Below are 23,343 nucleotides of genomic sequence, written 5' to 3'. Positions count from 1 at the left end.
TCTCATAATTCTGACTGGAAAAGTAGGATGACCAGGCTCACCGTTGCTCGAGGTGGTGATAACATCAACAACAGAGTAGGCATAGTTGTGAGATTTCCAATGTTTTTGAGTTGGCCGTTCTTGCTTTGGACTTTGATGCTACCACACCTTTGGAAGGCCTTCAAAAAGCAGTGCCTTGAGAGAAAAAATCAACAACATTGAAAGTGAATGTCTAGTTGTATGATTATAAAGTCGAACCTTGCTATAACGAACATGGGTATAGCGAATTATTGGATAAAATTAACTAAATTCAAAGTTTGGTTGGTCTAGGGTTTATTTCTATGGGAGTTCTTTCTGTATAACGCAACCAAAAATTCAAAAGTTTGATGCTAGATTAGTTGTAACGAAGCAGTTCTTTTGCATTAAAATGGCAAAAAAAAAGAAATGCGTAAAGGAGCCAAAAAAAACATCAAGGAACGGAATTTTTTTTATTGATCGAATCGCCCTCTGCAAAAGTGTGTTTAAATTGCTCGTGCGTTCGTGTGCCGCTTATCTAGCTGCGGTGACACAAACTAGCACCAACGACCCATGGCGTCCAAGATCACACCTCTGCATGCAGTGATCTTGGAGGTAATGAACGGCCATGGCCGGACTTGAGTGTTGCCACCGCCGCGCTGCTCGAGTCCGGCCATGCAACAGCTGACAGGCATATGATCGGCATGTCATCACTATTGCCTCGTCACGGCGTCAGCCCCTGGCGTACTTCTGCCACTGCGACCGACTTGTGTGCGCGCTAAACTCCCAGAATCCGTTGGCTTCATCGTGCAAATTATGCTTAGAGACAACGCCCCTTCTTTGTATTCATTTTTGCTCTCCAACACGGAACAAAACACAGGATTTTATGTTAATACCAAGCTTTTAATTTAAAAATTGTGCATTTTTTCACCTTTGTGTTGTCTATACTAGTGCGCATTTTGTTTCGTTTTATTAGCAAACTTATATACAGGAATTTGGGTGCGAATTTTTATATCGGATATAACGAACAAATTTTCGTGCCTTATACTACTTCGTTATAACAAGGTTCGAATGCCAGATAGTGCAGCGTGCCCTTAAGCAACACAGAAGGCTATGAAATGGCATGGAAGTCATTGTTAGAGGACTAATAGATGTAGCATATCTTCAAGGTAACTTAAGATGTGGCATCACAAAAAAAGAAGAAAGCTGCATTGAAGCCTTAACTTCAGTTGCCTGATTACTTGCATGTCCACAGCAGCACTTAAGGCTTCAAGATCATCACCTGAACTCATTGACAACCGGCTAACGATGCTCAATGAGTGTGATAGGAAATAGTTAACTCTTTCGTTACCGGGGGAATAATGGCTGTTTTTCATAGGCAGACAAACCTTTTTGATGCAAATAATACGAGTGGAAAAATAGGAAAAATACATGTCAATAATGTAAATAGGTCTGGTTTCTGGTTTGTAGGGTTTAATGTCCTAAAGTGACTCAGGCTATGAGCAACGCTATAGTGGAGGGCTCCAGAAATTTCCACCATCTGGGGTTCTCTAATGTGCACTGACATTGCACAGCACACGGGTGCCCTGCTTTTCGCCTCCATCGAAAAGCAGCTGCCGAGGCTGAGATTCGATCCCGCATCCTTGGGATTGCATCCTTGGGATTGCATCCTTGGTGTGGAGTGCCCTAAGCACGCACCACCCCAGCGGGAATAATGTAGATAGTGTCACGTAGTGGTGACAAGGCCGTACACTCCAAAAGAAGACACAGGCGTGATGGTACTGAAATAACTCTTTATTGGGGCTGACTTGCGCCCGCAAAAGAACTAAGCAACTCGGCGGCGGCGATAGCAACAAATGTGCTTGTCAGTCGTCGGACAAAGAATGCCCGTCACACTCGTCAACGCTCAATTTAAAGGCTGCTCAGAACAATCTGGATGACGTCGCAAACAGCTACCAGCACGGGCTGGAACATTGTGCAAAGACACACGAGTGGCCGGAATCGTCGAGATAGATCTCGGTGCATCTTGCGCTACAACGAAACTGATGAAGATGTGACTAGCAACATCGAGCATTAACAAACAAAGATTGCGGAACTGATACGCGATCCAGAATTAGAGTGATAAGCCTTTATGCTGGCGGGTGTGAAAAAACAACAAATACAGTTTTGAAGGCTTCGCGGCAATAGAATGCACATTCGAAAAACATTTCTTTTAACACAAATACTCTGTGCGAATATTAAACAAAAATTCTGAAATGCACAAAATTAGTTGGATGGGAGTAGAAATTTTGAATTCACAAGATAAGTCTTGAAGAAAATTAGTAAAATATATTATAGAACATACAAAATGTTTTAAATCTTTCTTAAAACTTCCCTGCAAAATCTTAAAATTATAACTTAAATTTCTTAAATAATTCTTAACTATCTTCCCCACACTATCTGAAAAAGGCTAATTTCAGCCTTTGATTTGAAATAAATTTTATTCGCCAAGAAATTTCTTTTTATTTTTTTTTTACTTGCAAAACTGAATAACAGTAGTTGAAACCATTCTCAGTTTCAACTAAGATTTCTTTTAAAAACGCCGGGAAAAATGAAAAAACAGAACATATAGCCGCCCTGATATTTGTGACAAACTCTTCACAAAACAAAACGCGATGAAATCAAATAAAATATGCAGTTATTTTCGTGTTCCAAAAGACTATTCTCCAAGCATTCAATGGATGTACTGCCATCAACATGTTACAGGTGAACGCGCGAGCTTCGACGAAGTACAGATACGAAGGCAAACCTGTCACTGCGGGCTTGCGAAACCGCCACGTTTTGTGGATGCTTCATCGCAAATTCCTCATAATTCCTACGGTGAAGCATCCTTAAAAACGGCGGGGCGAATAAAGTCCGAACAATCGAGCAATCAGTCACAGTGTATCCAAAATTTCAGATTCTTAAATACCTTGGCTCAATGAAACATATCGCGGTGCAGGGAAAAAGACTAATCGAGCATGTCCAAAAAAACAGGAATCGAAATTTTCGGTCCGTGACTGTAAATGCATACTTGTTCAGGCATATGGCATTTAGAACTACCATGGTGAAACCAGTTTGAAAAAGTCCACTGCTGACTCTCGAGAGCAGCCAGAAAAAAGGCCCGCTATGGAGTGCCAATCTAAGATCAACGCCTGGAATTATACTCGGCCAAAATAAAATCCTTCTTTGCGATGGTGAAAAGACATCTTCCCATTTGTTGTCGATCACTACATCAAGTGAATGAGCTCCAAAGAAGAAAAAACAAATGAGAGACAGGAACCGAAACGTACGTGCACGCAGCCGCCAACATTGCACGTTGTTGTTGCTGAGTATCAATATTGCAATCAAAATCCGAAAATGCAGCATCATCTTCTGAGCTATTGCTGTTGATAGCATCCAGTAACTCTACTCCAGCGGCAACACATTTGCCTGAAACAGCTTTTTAATGAGCAAGCGCTTTTCCCGAGATTGATGCCATGTTCGGAGCGTTCCACCCTTCAACTTGAAATTCAGAGGCGTTTGAAAAATGGTCATCACGCAGAAAAAAAAACAAAGCATGCCGAAAACAAAAATATGGTGTCTGAAGTAAAACTAGATGGTGCAGTAAGTCTGTTACAGCACTGGTGGCACGAAATTCGAACTTCGATTTCTTCAATCGTTGGTGATTGAATTACAGTGGTGTGGCAACGAAATAGTTAAGCAAGATGCCCGTGCACTATGTGATGTCAGTGCACGGTTAAGAACCCAAGGTGGTTGAAATTTCTTGAGTCGTTCACTGCAGCATCCCTCATAGCTTTAGGATGCTAAACCCTGTGAAACCAAAACCACCTTAAAGGGGCACTGGAAAAAAATGTAATGTAGCTTTTGTTTTTAGGACAGAATATATTTTCTCACACTTTCTGGCCTTGCTGTTTGGCAATGAAATGCAGTTTCTGGGAGTACTGGATGTAATAATGGAAGCAGTTTTTTTTCCTGCCATTTGATATGGGGCTCGAAATTTGGGAGCCTCGTTTTCAACTTGCACAGCATTGCAACACCCTTTACTGCAGTGCACTAGATAGGCACGTGGTTCACTTGATTGAAATTTCCTGAGCCCTCCATATGATGGCCCTCATAGCATGAGTTGCTTTGGGATTTTAAACCTTATAAACCAAACCAAACTTAAACATGCAAATGGGTAGGGTAAACCCACTGAGCTTATTAAAAATAGATATTTTTGACATTGGATTTTTGAGCCGCATTGCTCGATAAGAAAATTGAAAAATTGGACTCACCTTCGATGTTGACTGCCTTCAATTTTGCCATATGTCGCCCCTGATGTCAAATATAAAAAAAGTTGATTGTTTAATATAATTAATTACTTATCCAATTATTAAAGTTTATCATGTACATAATGCCTGTCTTTTGTGTACAGTTCACCTGCATACACTGCACCAGCATGTATTTCACTAATATTAAAATGTAGATTTATAAACATATAGAAAAAAAACACCCGGTATAGTGCAATAATTGCTCTGTTTGTAATTACCCTCCAGCTGTCAGGTAGATTTATTTACTGTTTTCATATAGTCGAACCAGGATATATAGAACTCGAAGGGGATCGCGAAGTAGTTCGATATCGATAATTCGATATACTGAAATCGGCTTGAGACGCCATTTGCAATCGTGAAAAATGATAACTGAATTTATCGCGTAATCAACCCACTCACATAATGAACTCGCCCCCGCTTTTGCCCCCGAGAATTAAAAAAGCGTTTGGTAGCGCGTCCCTCTGTTTCGGCCGTCGCATCCACGGCTCATTTGTTGGCAGTGCGCCAAGATGCTGCGCAGCAATAACGTCATGGTGTGTTTATCTTGTGACTATACTTTCGATAACTCCTGCGGTGGCGGGGAGCAAACTTGGCAGAGTGTCCAAGAGAGAGAGGGCAGAGGGCTGGCTTGATTGCACAAGCCTGGTTCGATTTATCACGGTGTGCTTGGGGCGGGCGTAACCCACTGCTACAAAATCATTGGAAAGTGTGATAGCTGCAAATGCCGTTTGAAGTGAACAGTGCTAAGCTGGTGTCATGATCGCGGCTGACTGTGTGCTTTCTTTGATTCATAGATGCAAGAATGGACGACTCGCAAAAAAAAAAAAGGCCGCTTCTTAACGTCTGTTCACAGCCGCCATAGCTTACGCTATGCTGCACGTTCAGCATGACAAGGATGGTCAACTCAGGAAAAAAAGAATTGCTGCTTCTTAACGTCCGCAGCAGCCATAGTACACACTACGCCACACGTTCAGTATGACGGCAAGGATGAACGCCTTGCAAAAAAAAAAAAAAAAAAAAAAAACAGGAAGAAAGACTTGCCGCTTTTTAGCATCTGCAGCTGCCATAGCTTACGCACGTTCAGCAGGACGACACGAGACGCGCATCGCACGTCAGCTGCCGCGCGCAGAGCGTTTACTGTCACGGGCTGAGCTGGCTTGTCCGCGCATGCGTAGTGCGTGCTGCTGCGAATTAAGACCAGGAAACAGAGAGGAAAGGAGAGGTAAAGCTCAGCAGAAGAGTGGGCACATACTTGTGCTTTACTCTATCGCATTTTTTCCCTCTCCCAAACACCACGGCTGCATTGGTTCTCTCTTGTTTCGAACGTCACGTGCTGGCACGCGGCAAACAATCACCGCAGATGTGCGCGCCTTTGGGGAAAGGGTGTGGTGCTGCCCTAGACCAGCCGTCGCCGAACTGTGCCCTCTCATTCCCTCCGCACGTAGCTTGAAAATGTCACGCGGCAAACGGCTGAGGGTGATGCAATCGTCTTTGGGGAAGGCACACCGTCCAATGCGTGTTGCGGAGGTCGATATATCGAACACATGGCAAGTTCTGTGCTTTATGATTTTGAATTAAACTTTGTGGTGTTGAAACGATTCTTGAACAGAGGTTTATTCTATTTCTGCTTGGCAACTCGGATATGATTAAGGGAAGAGAACACTGGCTAAATAATTTCGATTACACAAGATTTCGTTTCGTGTTCGCGCTATTTTCCTTCATGCTGTCTAGCTTCCCATTCAACCCAAGTCTTTCTTCTTTTGTGTGTGTGAAATAAGAGCAAAACCTAAATCGACGCTTACAAGCTCTGATCAAAATGCAACTACCGTATTTACTCGCATAATGATCGCACCCCTGAATTTTGAGGTCAAAATTCCATTTTTTAAGTTCCCCGCGTAATGATCGCACCCCGAACATGGAGCCGCCTGGTGGCTGATCTGCAGTCATCCCGCAGCGAATGCATTCCGACGAGTTCCCAACCTAGTCTAGTAACGTTGGAGTTCCCATGATTCCATGCTTTGCGGCGTTCGCCATTTTGCAATTCGGCAGCGTCGTAGCGTGCTTTGTGTTATTGTGCGAGTTTACGCCATTTCACCATGGGTCGGTATGCCAGTTACACCGCCGCGTTCAAGCTCAAGGCTGTCGACTATGCACTGGAGCATGGCAACCGCGCTGCTGGTAGGCATTTCAGCGTGGACGAAATGAGGATACGCTATTGGAAGAAGCAGCGCGAGAAGCTGATGGCTACGAACAAGACACGGCGGGCTTTCCGTGGACCCAAAACGGGCAAGTTCCCTCGTGTTGAGGAGGCGGTCCTAGAATACGTGAGGGACCTGCGCAAGGATGGTTGTGCAGTGTCATTAGAAATGATACAGACGCAGGCGCACACAACTGCCAGGAAGCTGGGAATCGCCGCAAAGGATTTCCGCGCTAGCTCCGGTTGGACGACTCGCTTTATGCGACGGAATGGACTTTCCCTGAGGCGGCGGACGTCGTTGTGCCAGCGGCTCCCAGCCGCTTATGAAAGCAAAGTGATAAACTTCTATCACTTCGTCACTAGGCTTCGCGAAAAATGCGGTTACCTCATGTCGCAAATTGGAAACGCCGATCAAACTCCACTGACGTTCGACATGCCCCGGAATACAATTGTGAACGAGAAGGGTTCTCGGAGCGTCCTCGTGAAGACGTCTGGCGCAGAAAAACAATGATGCACAGTCATGCTTGCTGTGACGGCCGACAGGCGGAAGCTGCCACCATACGTGATCTTCTAACGGAAGACTATTCCGAAGGGAAACTTTTCCTGTGGCATCCATATACGTGCACAGATGAAAGGGTGGATGACTGCAGACCTGATGGTCGACTGGATCAAGACTGTTTGGGGAAGAAGACCAGGAGCATTTCTGCTTCCCTCGCTTCTGGTTTTGGACAGTTTTAGGGGTCACCTTGTGGACAGCGTGCGTGCCAAGCTGAAAGAGCTGCGCACGGACATTGCAGTCATTCCTGGCGGCCTGACTTCGCTGCTGCAGCCTCTCGACGTGTCTTTGAAGAAACCGTTCAAGGACAACGTTCGACGACTTTATGCTGAGTGGATGGCGATGGGCCAGCATGATTTGACGCCGAGCGGAAAGATTAGAAGGCCATCCGTGGAGATGCTGTGCTCGTGGATCACAGAAGCGTGGAGCAGTATCCCCGACGAGGTAGTGGCTAAGAGTTTTAAGAAGACAGGCATATCTAACGCTTTGGATGGAACGGAAGATGACTTCCTGTGGGATTGTGAAGATGCTCCCAGCAACGACACTGCCGTTTCCGATGAGTCGTGCAGCAGTGAAAGCGAGGATGGCGAGGATTCAGACTTTGATTAGAGTACTGACGAAAAAAAATAAATGGGCATTGTGCACTCCATGTGATGCTTAATGTGCGTGTTTATTTACTCAGCTTTTATTTTTGGTTGTAATCGAGATATATGTTCTAAGATGTCTGACCTGCAACTTGTTTGCGTTTTCTGTGCTCAAAAACTTTTTGTAGAAAATTTACCCCGCGTAATGATCGCACCCCGAAATTTGCGTCAGTATTTAAAAAAAAAAAGTGCGATCATTATGCGAGTAAATACGGTATGCCCTTTTGCGTAGCATGGTACATGTGGCAGTGATACAAGCACACATTTACATGTTGTACATGATGTGGTCCTCATTTGCTGATGTGTTGGAAATGTCAGAGACGCCATTTCAAGTGCATACTGACTTTAGCAAATGTGGTAAAAGTAGACCTGTTTTTGCACTCCTTATGCTTTTGATATAAAAAGGTAGTTCATTTCTAGTTTTCAAAACGTGTATTGGAAGGTTAATTTCATTGCTCTATACAGTAAAACCTTGTTAACCCGGGTATCGAGGGACCGGAAAAAACGTCCGAGTTAACCGAATTATGGACTATCGAATGTTGAAAACAGCAAGAAAAATTTATGCGTCATGAACTAACCTTTATTTCTTGAAAAACACTGTTATTTTGGTTTGCTTTGTCACCAGAATCTGTGCTAGAACTATAAACCCCATCATTTGATGGAGTGCACGCTCACTCTCACGAGCTTTGACACAGAATTCCTCGATTGCAGTGAGTGCCTCGGCGGCCTCCTGCACTGTACGACACCGCGACGGCCGGTTGTGACTGTCATCATCAAAACAGTTATTTTCATCGCCGTCAAGCACTTCAGATATGATGTCATCATCAGTTAGCATGCCAGAAACAGCAATACCATCGTCTATTGTAGTTGGCAAGCTGGACATCGAGAGGAAGGAGAAACTCCAACCGGCTCTCATTCATTTCTTCGTTGTCATTCATCCTTTCAGAGCCTTCTGGAGTGGCCTCAGCGGGTACATCACGGTCGTCAAAGGGGACACATCCGCTGTGTCAGAAGAAGTTCACTATTACCTCCCAACATGCTGTCCACACACGCACTAAGATATGGATCGCGCTGAGGAGGTTTGCAGAGTAGCAGCCGTTCCATGACATTTTGTCGGTAGTTGGTTTTGACGTGTTGAATGATAGATTCAGTGGCTGCAGAGCAGCTGTTGTGTTTGGAGGCAGGAATATGAGCTTGATGCACTGCAGCCCAGCCACACTAGTGTGTGCGCTGCAGTTATCGACCACGAACAAACCCTTGCAGTTTTTAGCAGAAAAGCGGTGATCGAGCTGCCGCATTCAAGCTTGGAAAATATCCGAGTTCATTCAGGTCTTTCTCTTAGATTTATAGTCCGCAAGCAGACGACGAATGTTCTTGAAACACCTCGGTTGATTTGCCCCTTCCCTATTACTAGAAGTGGTAGGCACTTCGTGCCCACCATGTTTGTGGCTAGAAGCAGAGTGACTCTTTCTTTGCTTCTCTTACCTCCAACGCATGGGTCACCCTTGAATGTTATTGTAGTGTCTGGCAAGGCCTTGATAAAAGGGGCTGTTTTGTCGGCATTGAAGATACAGTCGAACCCGGATATATCGAACTCGAAGGGGATCGCGATATAGTTCGATATACAAAAATCGACTTGTGACGGCACTTACGATGCGAAAAAACGATACCGTATTTGTCTCGTAATTAACCCACTCACATAATGAACCCACCCTCCACTTTTGCACCCGAGAATTTGAAAAAAAAAATGCGTTAAGGCCAGCTCGCTCACATGCAAGTGACTGGGCGACCTCAGCGACGAGCGGCAGCGACAAAGCGAAAATTTTCAGACTTGTTGGAACTGCGTCCCTCGCCGCTCGAGCCACCACGGCAGCTCAAAACAAGGTTTCTGTGTCGCCGCGGCGGCAGCAGAAATTGCCAGCATTTTCGCTTGCATGTCGATGGCGTGCGTCAGTCCGTTTCGGTCGTCTCATGCACAGCTCATTGGCAGCGTGCCAAGATGCTGCGCAGCGATAACGTCAGGGCGCGTTTATCTTTTGATAGCACCTGCGGTGGCGGGGAGCGAACTTGGCAGAGTGCCCGTGATGGCTTGATTGCGCAAGCCTGGTTCGATTTATCACGCCGCGCTTGGGGCAGGCGTCATGATCGCAGCAGCTGACCGCGTGCTTTCGCTGATTCATACATGCAAGGATAAATGATAAAAAAAAAATAAACATCCCCGCAAAAAAAAAAGAAAAAAAAAACTGCCGCTTCTTAACATCCGCAGCCGCCATATCTTACGCTACGCCGCGCGTACAGCACAACGATAAAAAAGGATGACTCTCGCAAAAAAAAAAAAAAAAAAAAAAAAAGAGCTGCCGCTTTTTAACATCTGCAGGCGCCATAGCCACGTCAGCCGCCGCGCCGCCGCACGCAGAGGGTTCGCAACACACGCTGGAGAAAGCGTTCGACGTCTGCTGTAAACGGGCTGAGCTGGCTTGGCACATGCATTGCGCGTGCTGAAGGAGAGAGATAGCTCGGCAAAAGAATGGGCACACCCACGCACATGGCTTGCAAACGTCATGTGTTGGCGCGCGGGAAACGACAACTGCAGATGCGCACGCCTTTGGGGAATGGGCGCGGCGCTGCAAAGACCAGCCGTCGCCTCTCATTCCTTCCGCGCGTGGCTTGAAAACGTCACACGGCAAATGTCTAAGGGTGATGTGATCGTCTTTGCGGAAGGCACACTTTCCAGTGAGTGTTGCGGAGTTCGATATATCGAACGACCGGTGAAATTGAGTTCAATATATGACGCGGCTTTCCTATACGTTTACATGGGATTTTCAAGGGGATATTTCGTGAGTTCGATATAACCAAAATTCGATATATCCGGGTTCGATATAACCGGGTTCGACTGTATCTGCGGGTTCGTAGCGAGCCAGTTATCGGGGGGAAGCTCAGTCGTCTTCCAATTAGTGATGCAACGCTCATCCACTGCTGCCTTCTTGCCGCACATGTTTCGAAAGACCAACCCATGTCTTTTTTAAAGCGCACAAACCGCCCTTCAGGTGCACTGAAAGAGTCAATGTTCATTTTCAGTGCATATCTTTCAGCCTGCTGACAGATCAGCGGTCCGCTTATGCATAACTGCGATCCATCGCAGCAGTGCTGTCTCCAAATCAGGCATGCTGCTGTCATGAGCCTTTTTCTTTTTCCAGTGAATTTGCAACTGTCAAATGCTTCCAAAAATTTTGTTTCGTTCTTTATGTAATCGCTTAACGTGTTCCTTTTGACTCGATGCTTTTTCATTATCTCTTGCCGAGAAACACCTTCGTCGACCTCCATCAGTGTCTTCACCTTCATTTCAAGATCATTTGCCTGCTGTAGCTTCGCTGAGGTGGCGGCTGCCATCACCGCGGAGCATGGCTGCAGTGATAATGCACCAGCACAGATGACGAATGCAACGGGCGCCTGTTTGCACGCAACCTGGGCTATCAAGACAGAGAAAGCAGAAAAGAAAAGTAAAGCCGTCCCGTCGTCCTTCGTAGTGTCCAGTGGATCACTGGATGCTTCTAAGTGTGACAATGATGATGATAGTGTTTATTTTTTTTGTAGCAATTGGTGACTAGCACCACCTATCCACCGATTGTTTATTCACTATCATCACCACATTTTTCGCAACAACGTTGTTCGCCTTGTTCCTGTTTATCTGACTCTCCGTGGCTTCGTCGTCGCTAATGGGCTGGGGCAGTCAAACCTCCGGGTTGGCGAGCTTTTTCAAAGTTGTCCGAGTTAACCGATACGCAGCTAAATGCTTCTGAGTTAACAAGCTTTTAACACCATAGAACTACTATGCACATTTTTGATTGGACTGTGCAGCAAGTCCGAGTTAAACTGAATTTCCGAATTATCGAGATCCGGATAAACGAGGTCTTACTGTATATTCCTAACTGACAAGAAATCAAATGTGTTTTACAGTAGCTGAACTTTGTTGCAGCAATGTTCATAGCATTGCAGTTTGACTGTACTATATTTCTGCCTTGGGTGTATTTTAACCTAGGTTGTGGCTGTCTATAGTAGTCACCTCTCACCTTCTATTAGTCCCAGTGCTTTTTAAGGTGAAAGCCTTAAAAGCACTCGCGGCATCCTTCCGTCCGTGCCTTCGAACGGTGCCAGCTGTGGCCTCTCCTCCGCACATCGGCGCACTCCTCCTCTCTCCCTAGCAACCACCTGCGCCGGTGGGGGGCACAGCTGTGCATAACAACCGTGACATCATGTGTCAGTGGGCGGGGCATGCGCGCGTGTTGACGGCGGCAGCAGGTGCGGCAACGCTCCTTCGACGGACGTTTGGGTGCAGTCGAGGGAGTGAAACACATGGCGCTGAAGCGGCCTAGTGACTGTACGGCAAGTGGTGCGGAGAAGCGGCGACGGACGCCTGATTCCCCCAACACGAAAAGTGAGAAGAAGAATCAGTTTGGTTGCCACCATTTTCAGTTCCGGCCTTTCCTCCAATCAGAAGACCCGAGGCCAGGGAGACAGCAACACTTTCAATAACGACGCAAACTCGGAATACGGACCTAGAGGCAGATGCAATAGAGCAGGAATCAGAGGCGCTTCAAACAAATGCTTTTGCCTCATCGCACTTTAGTTGTCCAAAGTGCTACACAAATTTTTGGTTGTGTTTACACTTTTCTTAAGCCTGCAAATGCTTTTTTTTACAGTTAGCTTCTTTCTGCCATGCTGCAATGACTCAGTGGTTAGGGTGCTGGACTTCTGATTTCGGGGACTCGGGCCTTGGTGGTTGCATTTCGGTGGAGGTGAAAAGTAAGGCGCTCATGTGACGTGCGACATCCGTGCACGTTAAAGAACCTCAGGTGGTTGAAGTATTCAGAACGCTCTACTACGGCATCACTCATAGCCAAAGTAGTTTTGGTACTTTAAATCCTATAAACGAAACCAAACCTAACAACTTCAGTGCATATCTACAGTCCTGCTGAATTAATTTCTGCAGCAGGCGTTTTACCCCACATTTGTTGTTTTTGAAACTTATGGGGCTTTCTTGGGCATTTGATTTTTTCTGTATCCTATAGAAGCATCCTGAAGATAAGTCTTGCTGCTGGCTTCTGTATTAAACTACGTTTGGGTGTATTCGTGCTGTTCTGGACTATTGGACTGCTGTTTCAGTCTAGACATTTTTATTTGGGCTTCATTACTTCTTCCTCCATTCACAAGCTCTTCATTCAACTGGTCTTTATATTTTCCTTGTGTCTGCCAGCTTTCAAGGCTGTTTTTGGTGTTTCCTTGTCTGTCGTGGCTGTAAGGTCATAACCTTTACTATTACTTGGTGTTTGTATTCTATTCTTTGAAATCTGCGACATTTTTTTTTCTGCAGTTCAGTGCCTGTGCTTTTTTACGCAGTGTCTTATAGCACGCTGTACTTGTGTCATATGGTTGTTGCTTCAGAGTGCTGTTACGTTTCTGGGTAAGTCGACGAATGACGAGCCAGTGGCCTCACTTAAGCTTGTCAGGAATGCCTTTATTTCATCTCGGCTGCCGGGCAGGAAGGAACGGTGCAGTGCTTTGTCGTGGCGCTTATACCGCCCCTGATATCAGGGTTTTTCATATGAGTCATCATGAACAAGAAGGCAACAATATGTTCCGCGTGAAAAAGGGTGTTATCAACCAAAGAACGTAACATTGTGGCATGTGGTATTCTTTGACAGGTTGTTTACCTGTGATATCCCGCTGGGTTCCCTGAGCATCAGCTACACCTTCCAGGTGTACCCAGGCTGCTCCAAGATGCTGGACATTGCTCTCATCTTGAATGTGCGGACAGCATCGGGTGAGAAGCAGCAGCTGTCACTGGGTGTCACAGTCTCAGTACCTGGAGATGGAGTCCTTGAAGCGAAACGAGAGAGCTCAGCCGATGGCAATCCTGACAACACCAAGTGCCGTTGGCACACAAGGTATGTAGTGAGTAAGGAATGCTGGCTTTGAAAAACCATGGTCAAATCTGGGTGCATTGGGTAATCTCGCCGACAGTTACAAACAGAAGAGCTTACTTGAGACACAATGGAAGCAGCGCAGAGTGTATGCTCTGCATACAAGAACTCAACAGAATGCAGGTCTGGTTAGTTATTCGAAAGAAAGAGCATTTGAGAATTGAATGTACATTAGTCCTTTACTTTCTTCCTCGATGCTTTTTACACTTTCTTTCTAAAAGGGGACCCGAATCGACATTTGTTGAGTTCATGTTAACATAGCTATGGAAAACAACAGACTTGCATTAAGCGATAACCGCATGAGGCGACAAACCTCGGCGATCCGTCGCACAACGTCGCCGCCAACGCCTGTCGTTGCCTCTGGTGCACACCACACGAAGCGACAGACAAGGCGACAGAGCGGCGCGTTTTCAGTGTTGCTCGATTAATATTCAGCCACGGTTCAGTCATCTCGCGTTAATAAACCAGCAGAGCATAGTTTTCAAGCCTCAATACAAAAAATAAAACAATAAAATCATTCAAGAAGCATATTGCGGCAATAAAGTTTATCTTTAGTCCGCTATACATGTAGTCACGTGACACAGATGGAACGCAGGCGAAAAATTGCGATGTTCAGGACATTGCTTGTCCTGAAGCAATTGCAAGCCGGAACGCGCACGCACTGGGTTCGGCTGTGTGGCAAAGCCGCTCAGAAGAGAGCGAGTATTTCACAGCGGTAAGTCAGGATCTGCTGCAGATAAGGCAACAAGATTCATTGCCGCTTGAAACTTTTCAGATGCAAGTCAGGAAGGATGGGGATCCTACGCTATTCCACAAATATTACAGAATGTCGCCGGATACATTCGATATGCTGCACAATATGGTAGCCGACTGGCTAACAAAGCAGTGGCTTTGCAGGGACCCGATCTCATGGGGAGTGCAACTTGCGTTGACACTGCGGTGAGTAGTATCGATCGTGATCATATCTGGCACGTTCGGCGCCATTTATATGCACTGCTGTTCTGTTCGGCGATGGCATTTGAGTTGAGCAAGTTTCCTAGCGTGTGTGGATGCTTGCGCGCAACAATGTCTCCCCTGATTTACGTGAACATATGCAAGAATTGACTTCATATTCACAGGTACCTCTCGTCTGGAATGACGATACCGGATGTCGCCATGGCATTCCGGGTTGGCATAGAAACAGCAAGAGAGGCGATACATCTAACTTGCCAAGTACTATGGGACGTGCTCACACCACTTTACATGAAGGTAAACAAACATATGGTGCAATTGATACATTATATATAACATAGGGCACAGAAAAATATTAGATTGTGCGCCCGTGTGAACCCCTGCACTCATAATACAGTACCCCACGCGTTATTGCAGCAAAACCTGCCTTTTCAGTCAATGAGCATTTCTCTAACTAGACTCAGTCATATGCATATTGAACTACACTGTGCCATAAATATTTTTACTTGTTTGCCTACGCTCCACAGACTCCAGTTATGTTATATATGGTCGATATTATTCCAGCATATTTTCACAAGGACATATATGTGATATAATTTTATGCTAAGCACTTTTAGCATAATGTCATCTAGCTACTATATTGCAGTGTTCAAAACAACAGAAGGCAAAGCAATGCAACAGGACTTGTATGATAAACATATTAGCATTCATAATGCACTTTAGTATGTATTGCAGCAATACAGAATGTTTTTCTTATTACAGCCTCCAACAGAGCATGAATGGAGAGAGATTGCTGCAGGATTTTGGCATCAGTGGCAGTTAACTGCTTAGGTGCAGTTGATGGGAGACATGTACAAATTAAGCGGCCCAAAGATTCTGGAAGTCTGTACTTCAACTACAAGGTATGACAGCATTGGCTGTGTTTAATTTAGTACAATACTTAAGGAACTTGCATCTTTGTGGCCGTATCATCATGTGCAATATGCTACACTCACTTAATAGCAGTTCTATATGCGTTTTTACAGAAAACCTATTCCATTGTGTTAATGGCCGTCGTGGATCGTAAATACCAGTTTCGGCTGGTAGACATTGGTGCCCCTGGACGCCTCAGCGACGGAGGGATATTTAAGGACTCGCCGATTGGCAAGAGGCTAGAAAAAGAAAAGCTAAACTTGCCAAGGGCAGCCCAACTGCCAGGCTCTGACACAACTGTGCCTCATGTATTTGTCGGGGATGAAGCATTTCAGCTCCGCCCAGACTTTATGCGTCCACTGCCAGGAAGCCGAACAAAGAATGAAGGAGTAGTTTTTAACTACCGCTTGAGCCGTGCAAGGTATTTACTGCAGAGTAAAAACGTCACTACTTTGGTGCTGCTCAAGCTTGTTATGCCAGAGATTACTCTTAAATGACAGCAGAAAGAACACAAATGTAAAGAGAGATGTACCTACAAGCGTCATTTTGTCATGATCACAATCTTTTTGCATCAACTGACTGCAGTCTCTCTTTTGTAATGATAGAAGTGAGACGTCTATTCTCTTGTTTTCACAGTGCTGTTCTGGCAAAGAGGAAGTTTTACTGCAATGCAGAATGAGTATGCTTGTCTTGTCTAAGCGGTGCTATAATAAAAAAAAAAAAAAATCTGGCTTTGTGTTTTGCAGGAGGTGTGCTGAGAATGCGTTCGGCATTCTCGCTTCCCGGTGGAAGGTTTACGACCGAACAATCCACCTCAAGCCGACAAATGTGGACAAGGTTGTGAAAGCAACGTGTGCATTGCACAATTTCTTATCCACAGAGTCTGAAGCAAGGTCGAGTTACTGCCCTGTTGGCCATGCAGACTCGGTAGATGTGTTTGGCAATGTGTCAGAGGGGAGGAGTGAGGTGCAGGGCAGTGCAGCTATATTTGAGCTGCAAGGAGCAAGGGCCCGCAAAAGGTCGCAAGTTGCCGCTAATGTGCGGAGGAGTTTTATTAATTTTTTTTTCTAATGAGGGCCAGGTACCTTGGCAATGGAGCCAGCCTAGAGTACAGAGGCCAGCGCTGCACCAGCTGCCATGAGGGCTGAAGGGGCCTTTGATTGCAGTTACTATATTTTCTGGTGTATAAGGTGCAGTTATTCTCTCTAGAATTTGTTGGTGCGTCCCATGCAATAATAAGGATAATAATAATTGGTTCACAGGAAAGGAAAAGCACAGTCTGTCAACACTTGTTCCTGAACTGCACGGTAAGCGAAGGGAGGAAGGTGGGAGTGAAAGCAGAAAGAGAAAGAGGAGCCGTAGTGGGGAGCTATGAAGCAATTTCACCCACCTGGGGATCCTTAACGTGCACTGACATAGTAAAGCACACGGACGCCTCTTCGTTTCACTTATGTACATTTTTGCTTTATGCGACACTCATAGGTGAACTCTTTGGTAAACCAGCAGCGGTAACGACTTTCGGTCGTCTCATAGGTATGAACGTAGTATGAATGGCCAAAACATGGTGACATCCGTGCTCCTTGCTCTCCCGCGCTGCCAAGACAAACTAGGACAAGCAGACTCAGTTTTCCAGTTCTCATTTGCAACAATGTTTGATGGCTACTACATGTGCTTTCCTCTCCTTGCTTGTACTGGCCCGACAACCGAGCACGAAGATGATCAGAGGAGCAATTGAGTTTACGAGTATAAAGAGAATGTCTGAGCACTGCTGCCACCAGAAATCAGTATACATTTTTATAATGTGTTAAAGATGAAGCCTTTAAAGACTTAGTGTTGCTGCTCTGCCTTCTGCTTGTGTGGCAGTTGTTTGGGGTGTTCTGTCTCATTTTTTAAAACCATTTCTGCCCATAGTCACAGTCACAGAGAATTTCACAATGGCTACACAAGCATGTGTAGTAAAGTCCTATTGCCCTAACAGGGCAAATTGAGATGCAGTTTATACAAGGACATGTCTTATATACCAACTTTTTCGTTGAAAGCCTCTAAATAATAGGTGTGTGTCTTATACACAGGAAAATATGGTATGCTCATTTCACATTCACTGGAATTGCAATCTGATGTCACTGCTGCATCCTGCCTCCATGGAAATGGGCCAATACAGAATGTCTCATTTGAGCTAAGAGAAGCTGAAAATACCATGAATAATTATTGCTTAAATATGAAAACAATCTGACCACTGGCATTTGTACTATTTTAATATCACAGAACATAAAATACAGTACTGTGAAAAAATCACATGTAAAAAGCTTGTAAATTGCACTGTGGAAAAAAAGTCACATGTCACAACCATGTAAACTGCCTGCTGCATTGAGTATAGCAATTGCCCAAAAAGTAATGAACAGAACAACTCTTTCTGCCTCACATAAAAATAGCACAACAGGAATTAGAATGTGGGAGTGACTTATGCCATCCCTGAGCAAATCACATGTGAGAGAAGGTACATATTACCTTTTACAACACATTACAGGATCAAAAATACATAAATGACCAGCTAATCCTGATTATGTTATAAACAAGTCAATGCATCATTAATCTTGAATAAATATCACAAAAATGAAGTGAGAATTCACATATAACTTTGGTACATCTCCAGTAAAAGCACGTGGAAGCCAATGGCAGCAACTGTTTTAATAAGCTTTGCACTTGAGGCATGAAATTAGGTATGCCGAGATGATCAGCACAGGCCCCTTATTATGAATATTTTTCACTGCAGGTCCCTGCCATGAATCAGTAAGTAGTACAAGCATGCAGTATAGTGCTATAATATTTATAAATTACTTCAGCCATTGCACGTTCCCATATTGCATAATGCCCTTTAAAACTCAATGTGGTACCAACCTGCATGGCTAAAAGCACAAGTTAAAGAACAGCAGCTGATGATAAAAGCCCACAATGCACTGCGTGCATTGCCAGTAAACAAGTTACAGTTTCAGAATTACTGCACTTATAATTTTGTCTTGTGACTATAATTAATAACCTTGCTCATACAATACACAGAACTAGTTACAAATTGCCCTTTTCCTCCAAATACCATTGCCAGTTGGAATAACCCACCTGCTCTCTCCAGCCCTATAGTGATAATCAGACAGTGTTTTTAATGTTGCGAAATGTTTGATAGCTGCAGCAACCACTCTGCATATTTCATGCATGTTGACTTCATCTTGTATTGTGCAAGTCCAGTGTACATTATCATTTTGCAGTTCTAATAAATATTTGATCATATTTTGTATAGATATATTTTTATGCTTGCTTTCGTGTTACTGATATATGTTTTCTATATGTTGCTCCTGCTTGAGTACTCAGTTGGGATACTGTGTAAATAAATGAATGAATTGAAAAGTTTGATGAGGGCTAGTGAGTTGATTTTTTTTAAAGACTATGCATTTCACAGTGTTCCAGAACAAATTCATCCAATCCAATGTAAACGTAAACTGCTGTTCCTTCCCGAGGCTGCTGAACATTACCTGAAGTCTTCTGCATATTGATTTTCAAGCCTGCCTTTTTACTTTTCCTGTCTAGGTCATCAATCATTCTTTGTAGTTCATCCCCAAAGTTACCTAGCAAGGCAATGTCATCAGAAAATCGCAGATTACTGAGGTATTCTCCATCTACCCTTATCCCTAACTGCTCCCATTCCAAGTCTCTGAATACTTCCTCTAAGCAAGCTGTGAATAGTAATGGGGAGATCGCGTCTCCTTGCCTAGCACCTTTCCTTATAGGAATTTTGTTATTTTCTTTATGCAAAACTATGATTGCTGTGCAGCCACTATATATATATATATTCCAGTACTTTCACATACGGCTCGTCTAAACCCTGATTTCGCAAGGCCGGCATGACCGCCTTGGTTTCTGCCAAGGCGGTCAATGCCAGTACCATAATTTACAGTGAATGCCAATTTAAAATATCCTTATTAATGCCAGGTAGAATAAAAAAAAGAAAATGGTTTACATGGTATGAAGGAGCACTGAACAAAGGTAAAGGGGGGATGCTTCAGTTCGCAGGTCGAGCCAACGTTTCGACAAGGGGACAATCGCAAACAAGCTTGCTGTTGGCTCCCTTTGTATGCATCTTGTGAGTACAAATTACATGAAAATGTTGATGAAATTATGTAATAAGTCAGACCCACAGTCAGATTCATAGAATCATCAGCAAATATGTGTGTGAATCAATTATAAACAAGCCATTTACTTTTATGCAACATGATGCAGGATTTTTTTGTTACTGGCATTAATCAGTATGAAGGAATGCCTCAGTTTGCAGGTCTAGCCAACGTTTCGACAAGTGGACTTGTCTTTGTCTGGGCAAAGCGATCATCACTGGCATGGGTTTGAATAAGCTTTTGCTTCTGAAGAAGAAAAGCTGGGGAAGGGGAAAATGGGTGAGAAGAAAGTAGATCAAGGAGTGTGCAGGGGGAGGATGAATGAGAAGAAAGTAGATCATGGAGTGGAAAAAAAAAAACGATTCTTCAGTATGTATTCTCAGCCTGGAACCAGGGATCCTGTGGCCTGCAAAAGAAATAAAAGCAGCAGTACCAGGAAAAACTACAATACCAGGTGGATCTAAGGGGAACAATTCTTAAAACTTTCTGCAAGGGGGGGGGGGGGGGAGAGGACAAAGAAACGATAATAAGGGCACAGTGAACTACGACTGACATGCAAAGAAAAAAAAAAAGGGTTTGAGGGCAAAGGCAAGTAGCAAAAGCTTATTTAAACACCTGCCATTGATGATTGCTTTGCCCAGACAAAGACAAGTCTACTTGTCGAAACGTTGGCTCGACCTGCGAATTGAGGCATCTCCCCCCTTTACCCTTGTTCAGTACTCCTTCATACTGATTAATGCCAATAACAAGAAAATCCTGTATTATGTTGCATAAAATTAAATGGCTTGTTTATAATTGACTCACAAACATATTTGCTGATGATTCCATGAATCTGACTGTGGGTCTGACTTATTACATCATTTCATCAACATTTTCATGTAATTTGTACTCGCAAGATGCATACAAAGGAAGCCAACAGTAAGTTTGTTTGCGACTGTGCTGAAACGGAAAGAATAATAAAAAAAATTCAATCGGAAAACTGCACATACTGTGCTGCTACCGCAAGCACCTCTGCATGCATTTTCACACGTAGCCTTTTCGGACATTGCCTTGCATACGATGCAATTAGCATACCAAAATGTTCTGCCTCATCTACTTCTTTTGAAATTACTTTCGAAAGTGCATTAATTTCATCATCATATTTTTTTCCTCTTTTTCTTTTGCCATTGCTATCACCACTAGGGCCAGCATCACACTCCACAAATAGTGATGGATTGTGCTGTTGTTTCGCTGTCTCCAGAACCACTCTGTGGAATCCATGTCTCTTCAGCACTTGCACACGTTGACTCCTCAACATATATGTGTGTCAATATTTGCTCTGCTGTCTCAGCATTGCCATTATTGTCAGTAACTGGCAGCGGTTTGAGGTTACCAGAAGTCCTGAAAAAAGAAAACCCACAAAGACGCAAAATAGCCCCTTAGCATTTTTAAACAGTGTGCATGTCTTCTGCTCACTGACAGGCATACCTCGGCAAAATCATGGGTGGCCACTTAGGCTAACTCATAAAATTTTAAACGAATTTGTGGGCTCACTAAAACTCCTACTCGTATACGCTTGGGCTCAATGCACTCATGAACTCAAACTTATTTGTACTTGCAACCCTGACTTACAACTCATGCAGAGTCCACCACACTCACTGCGACTCAAAACTCATCTGGGCTCAGTTAATAATTGCAACTCGCATCTCATTTGGACTCACTCATTTCTATTCATGACTGACTTTGATTCACAACTCATTTGGGCTCATGCACTCACTCCTCTTGACTAAAGACTCATTTGGACCCGCATTCATTTCGACTCACGACTACGTGGACTTCACTTATTTGGGCTTACTAATTTCAACTCGAGTAATTTGGGCTATTGCAATCACTCCAAAATATTCAAGAGAGAGCACGCAGGAAGGCGTTCCACAGAATTCTTTCTTTAGGTCACCAAGAGACATAGCATAGAGACATAGGATCATGATCCGAGTTTGAGCCTGGCAACTCGGGAGTAATTTGGGCTATTGCAATCACTCCAAAATATGCAAGGGAGAGCACGCAGGAAGGCATTGCATAAAATTCTTTCTTTTGATCACCAAGAGACATAGCTATAAGCCACGCCCACAAGTGCCCTTTCTCACAGCAATCTTTCCTTCCTTCCGATGAGGGGAAAAAAAGATGGACACCATCGTCATAAAAACATCATGATCTGAGCCTGGTCTCACAATTAAGATCATGATCTGAGTTTGAGCCTGGCAACTGAGATCATAAGCTGAACGTGAGTCTGGACTCACTCGACTTAGATCACGGTCTGAAAATGAGTCCAGGCTCACTCACAACTCTTCCACCAGCAGATATATGATGTATAAGTAGTTTACATCTCTGTAAATGACAATCATTATGTATTTTTAGAGGCTTAACACTCTGGAATACTTATGGACGGCCCATGACCGAGTCTTTCAAAAAAAGCAGGCGGTCATAATATAACCATTTCCCTGCAGCCTCGTCGTCAATGCAGTCATCATCATCATCTGCTGCTGCAGCACCACTTTTGGGTGTGGGGTTGCGGGCCTTGTAGAGCCGCCGGAACGAGTCCCTGAGATTCTTCCACCGGGCCTTGACTTCAGCAACTGCGAGCATATGAATCACGCAATTAAAGAGATATATATGCGTGCAAGCATGCATATGCTAACAAAGAGGTATTAATATATGCATCTTTTTCTTATGCAGCGTTACAACTAGGAATGCACCAAAAACGTATAGGCCTCTCCACATATATGCCCCACCGTTCGGCGCATATATACAATCGTGCTTGCCCAGCATTCATACACGCTCCGTGTACATTCCGGTCCATCATATGCTTACGACTGACTAACCTGGCCTAATATGAGCAGCTTTTAACTACAACAGCGGTAAGCGCGGTACTTGCTGTTGGTTTCCTACCACATGCATGCATGCTTCACGAAATGCCAGCAGCCGAATCTGATCGATCTTTCATTCCATGCACGCATGTAAGCGCATGACGACAAGCATTAGTCTGCACGAAGCAAGCAAGTTGAAAACATTCATTTGCTACTATTTATATCAGCACGCATGTCTATGTCATAGCACAGGATTGCCTGTCATCCGCACATGAAGTTTTTAATCTCCACATACGTGTGCGAAAGAACGAATGATAGCGAAAATGTTTTCGACTCACCGGTGCACCCGAGGGACGCTGCAACGCGGCGCCAAGCGGCATTCCTGCGTGATGTGCACTTGTAGAAGATGTATCCCAAGTCCCACAACACCCTTTTTTCTATTTCGTCAATCAGACACTCAATAAATTTTTGAGAAGCTGCCATCGCTGCCATTGTCAGCTCCGCGTTGGCTGCTGCTCCGCTGAAAGCGCGCTAAAAAGGAACCGTTCTGGCGCGCAAAACGGATCGGAAGTTACGTACCTCCAACGCCAACAACCATTGGCTCGCAAGGCACTTCCAGGCGACGGGCGAAGTTTTCTACAAACCCAGAAACCGAGCGATAGCGACGAGCGCCAATGCTTTGGCGGCCCTCAGCTCGTCGCGCGGCATATCGCCGCGAATTGTCGCCTCATGCGGTTAGTGCTTTAATGACGCAACTAGCTGATATTGGCAGGA

General features: G+C 44.5%; 1 protein-coding gene and 1 long non-coding RNA gene across 3 annotated transcripts in view; one reads left to right on the top strand and one right to left on the bottom strand.

Annotated features, from left to right (window-relative positions):
- LOC146188006 (cytosolic endo-beta-N-acetylglucosaminidase-like) overlaps nt 1–23,343 on the top strand; it is a 46,432-nt gene that overhangs the window by 18,963 nt on the left and 4,126 nt on the right. Inside the window, exons 8-12 of one of the 2 annotated variants that reach the window (XR_014707463.1) lie at nt 13,425–13,667; nt 14,479–14,642; nt 14,822–14,951; nt 15,417–15,556; nt 16,313–16,439. Coding sequence is in view for 1 of the 2 variants with exons in the window: in XM_084603591.1 (XP_084459717.1) it covers nt 13,425–13,667 (243 nt within the window). In the remaining variant the exon portion in view is untranslated. Of the gene's footprint in view, nt 1–13,424; nt 13,668–14,478; nt 14,643–14,821; nt 14,952–15,416; nt 15,557–16,312; nt 16,440–23,343 lie in introns of those variants that run through there. The other variant, XM_084603591.1, reaches the window with a different exon arrangement.
- On the bottom strand, nt 41–23,253 carry LOC146188007 (uncharacterized). The gene is made up of 3 exons (XR_014707477.1): nt 23,149–23,253; nt 4,290–4,329; nt 41–174 (listed from the first exon to the last, which is right to left on the bottom strand). It is a non-coding gene; the product is annotated as an uncharacterized LOC146188007 (long non-coding RNA).

This window comes from Amblyomma maculatum, chromosome 5 (genome assembly GCF_055883805.1).
Source record: "Amblyomma maculatum isolate TAMU_Amacu chromosome 5, ASM5588380v1, whole genome shotgun sequence".
In the NCBI taxonomy this organism is placed as follows: Eukaryota; Metazoa; Arthropoda; class Arachnida; order Ixodida; family Ixodidae; genus Amblyomma; species Amblyomma maculatum.
Note: the sequence above shows the minus strand (reverse complement) of the source record. Positions and strands in the feature narration are given on the sequence as shown.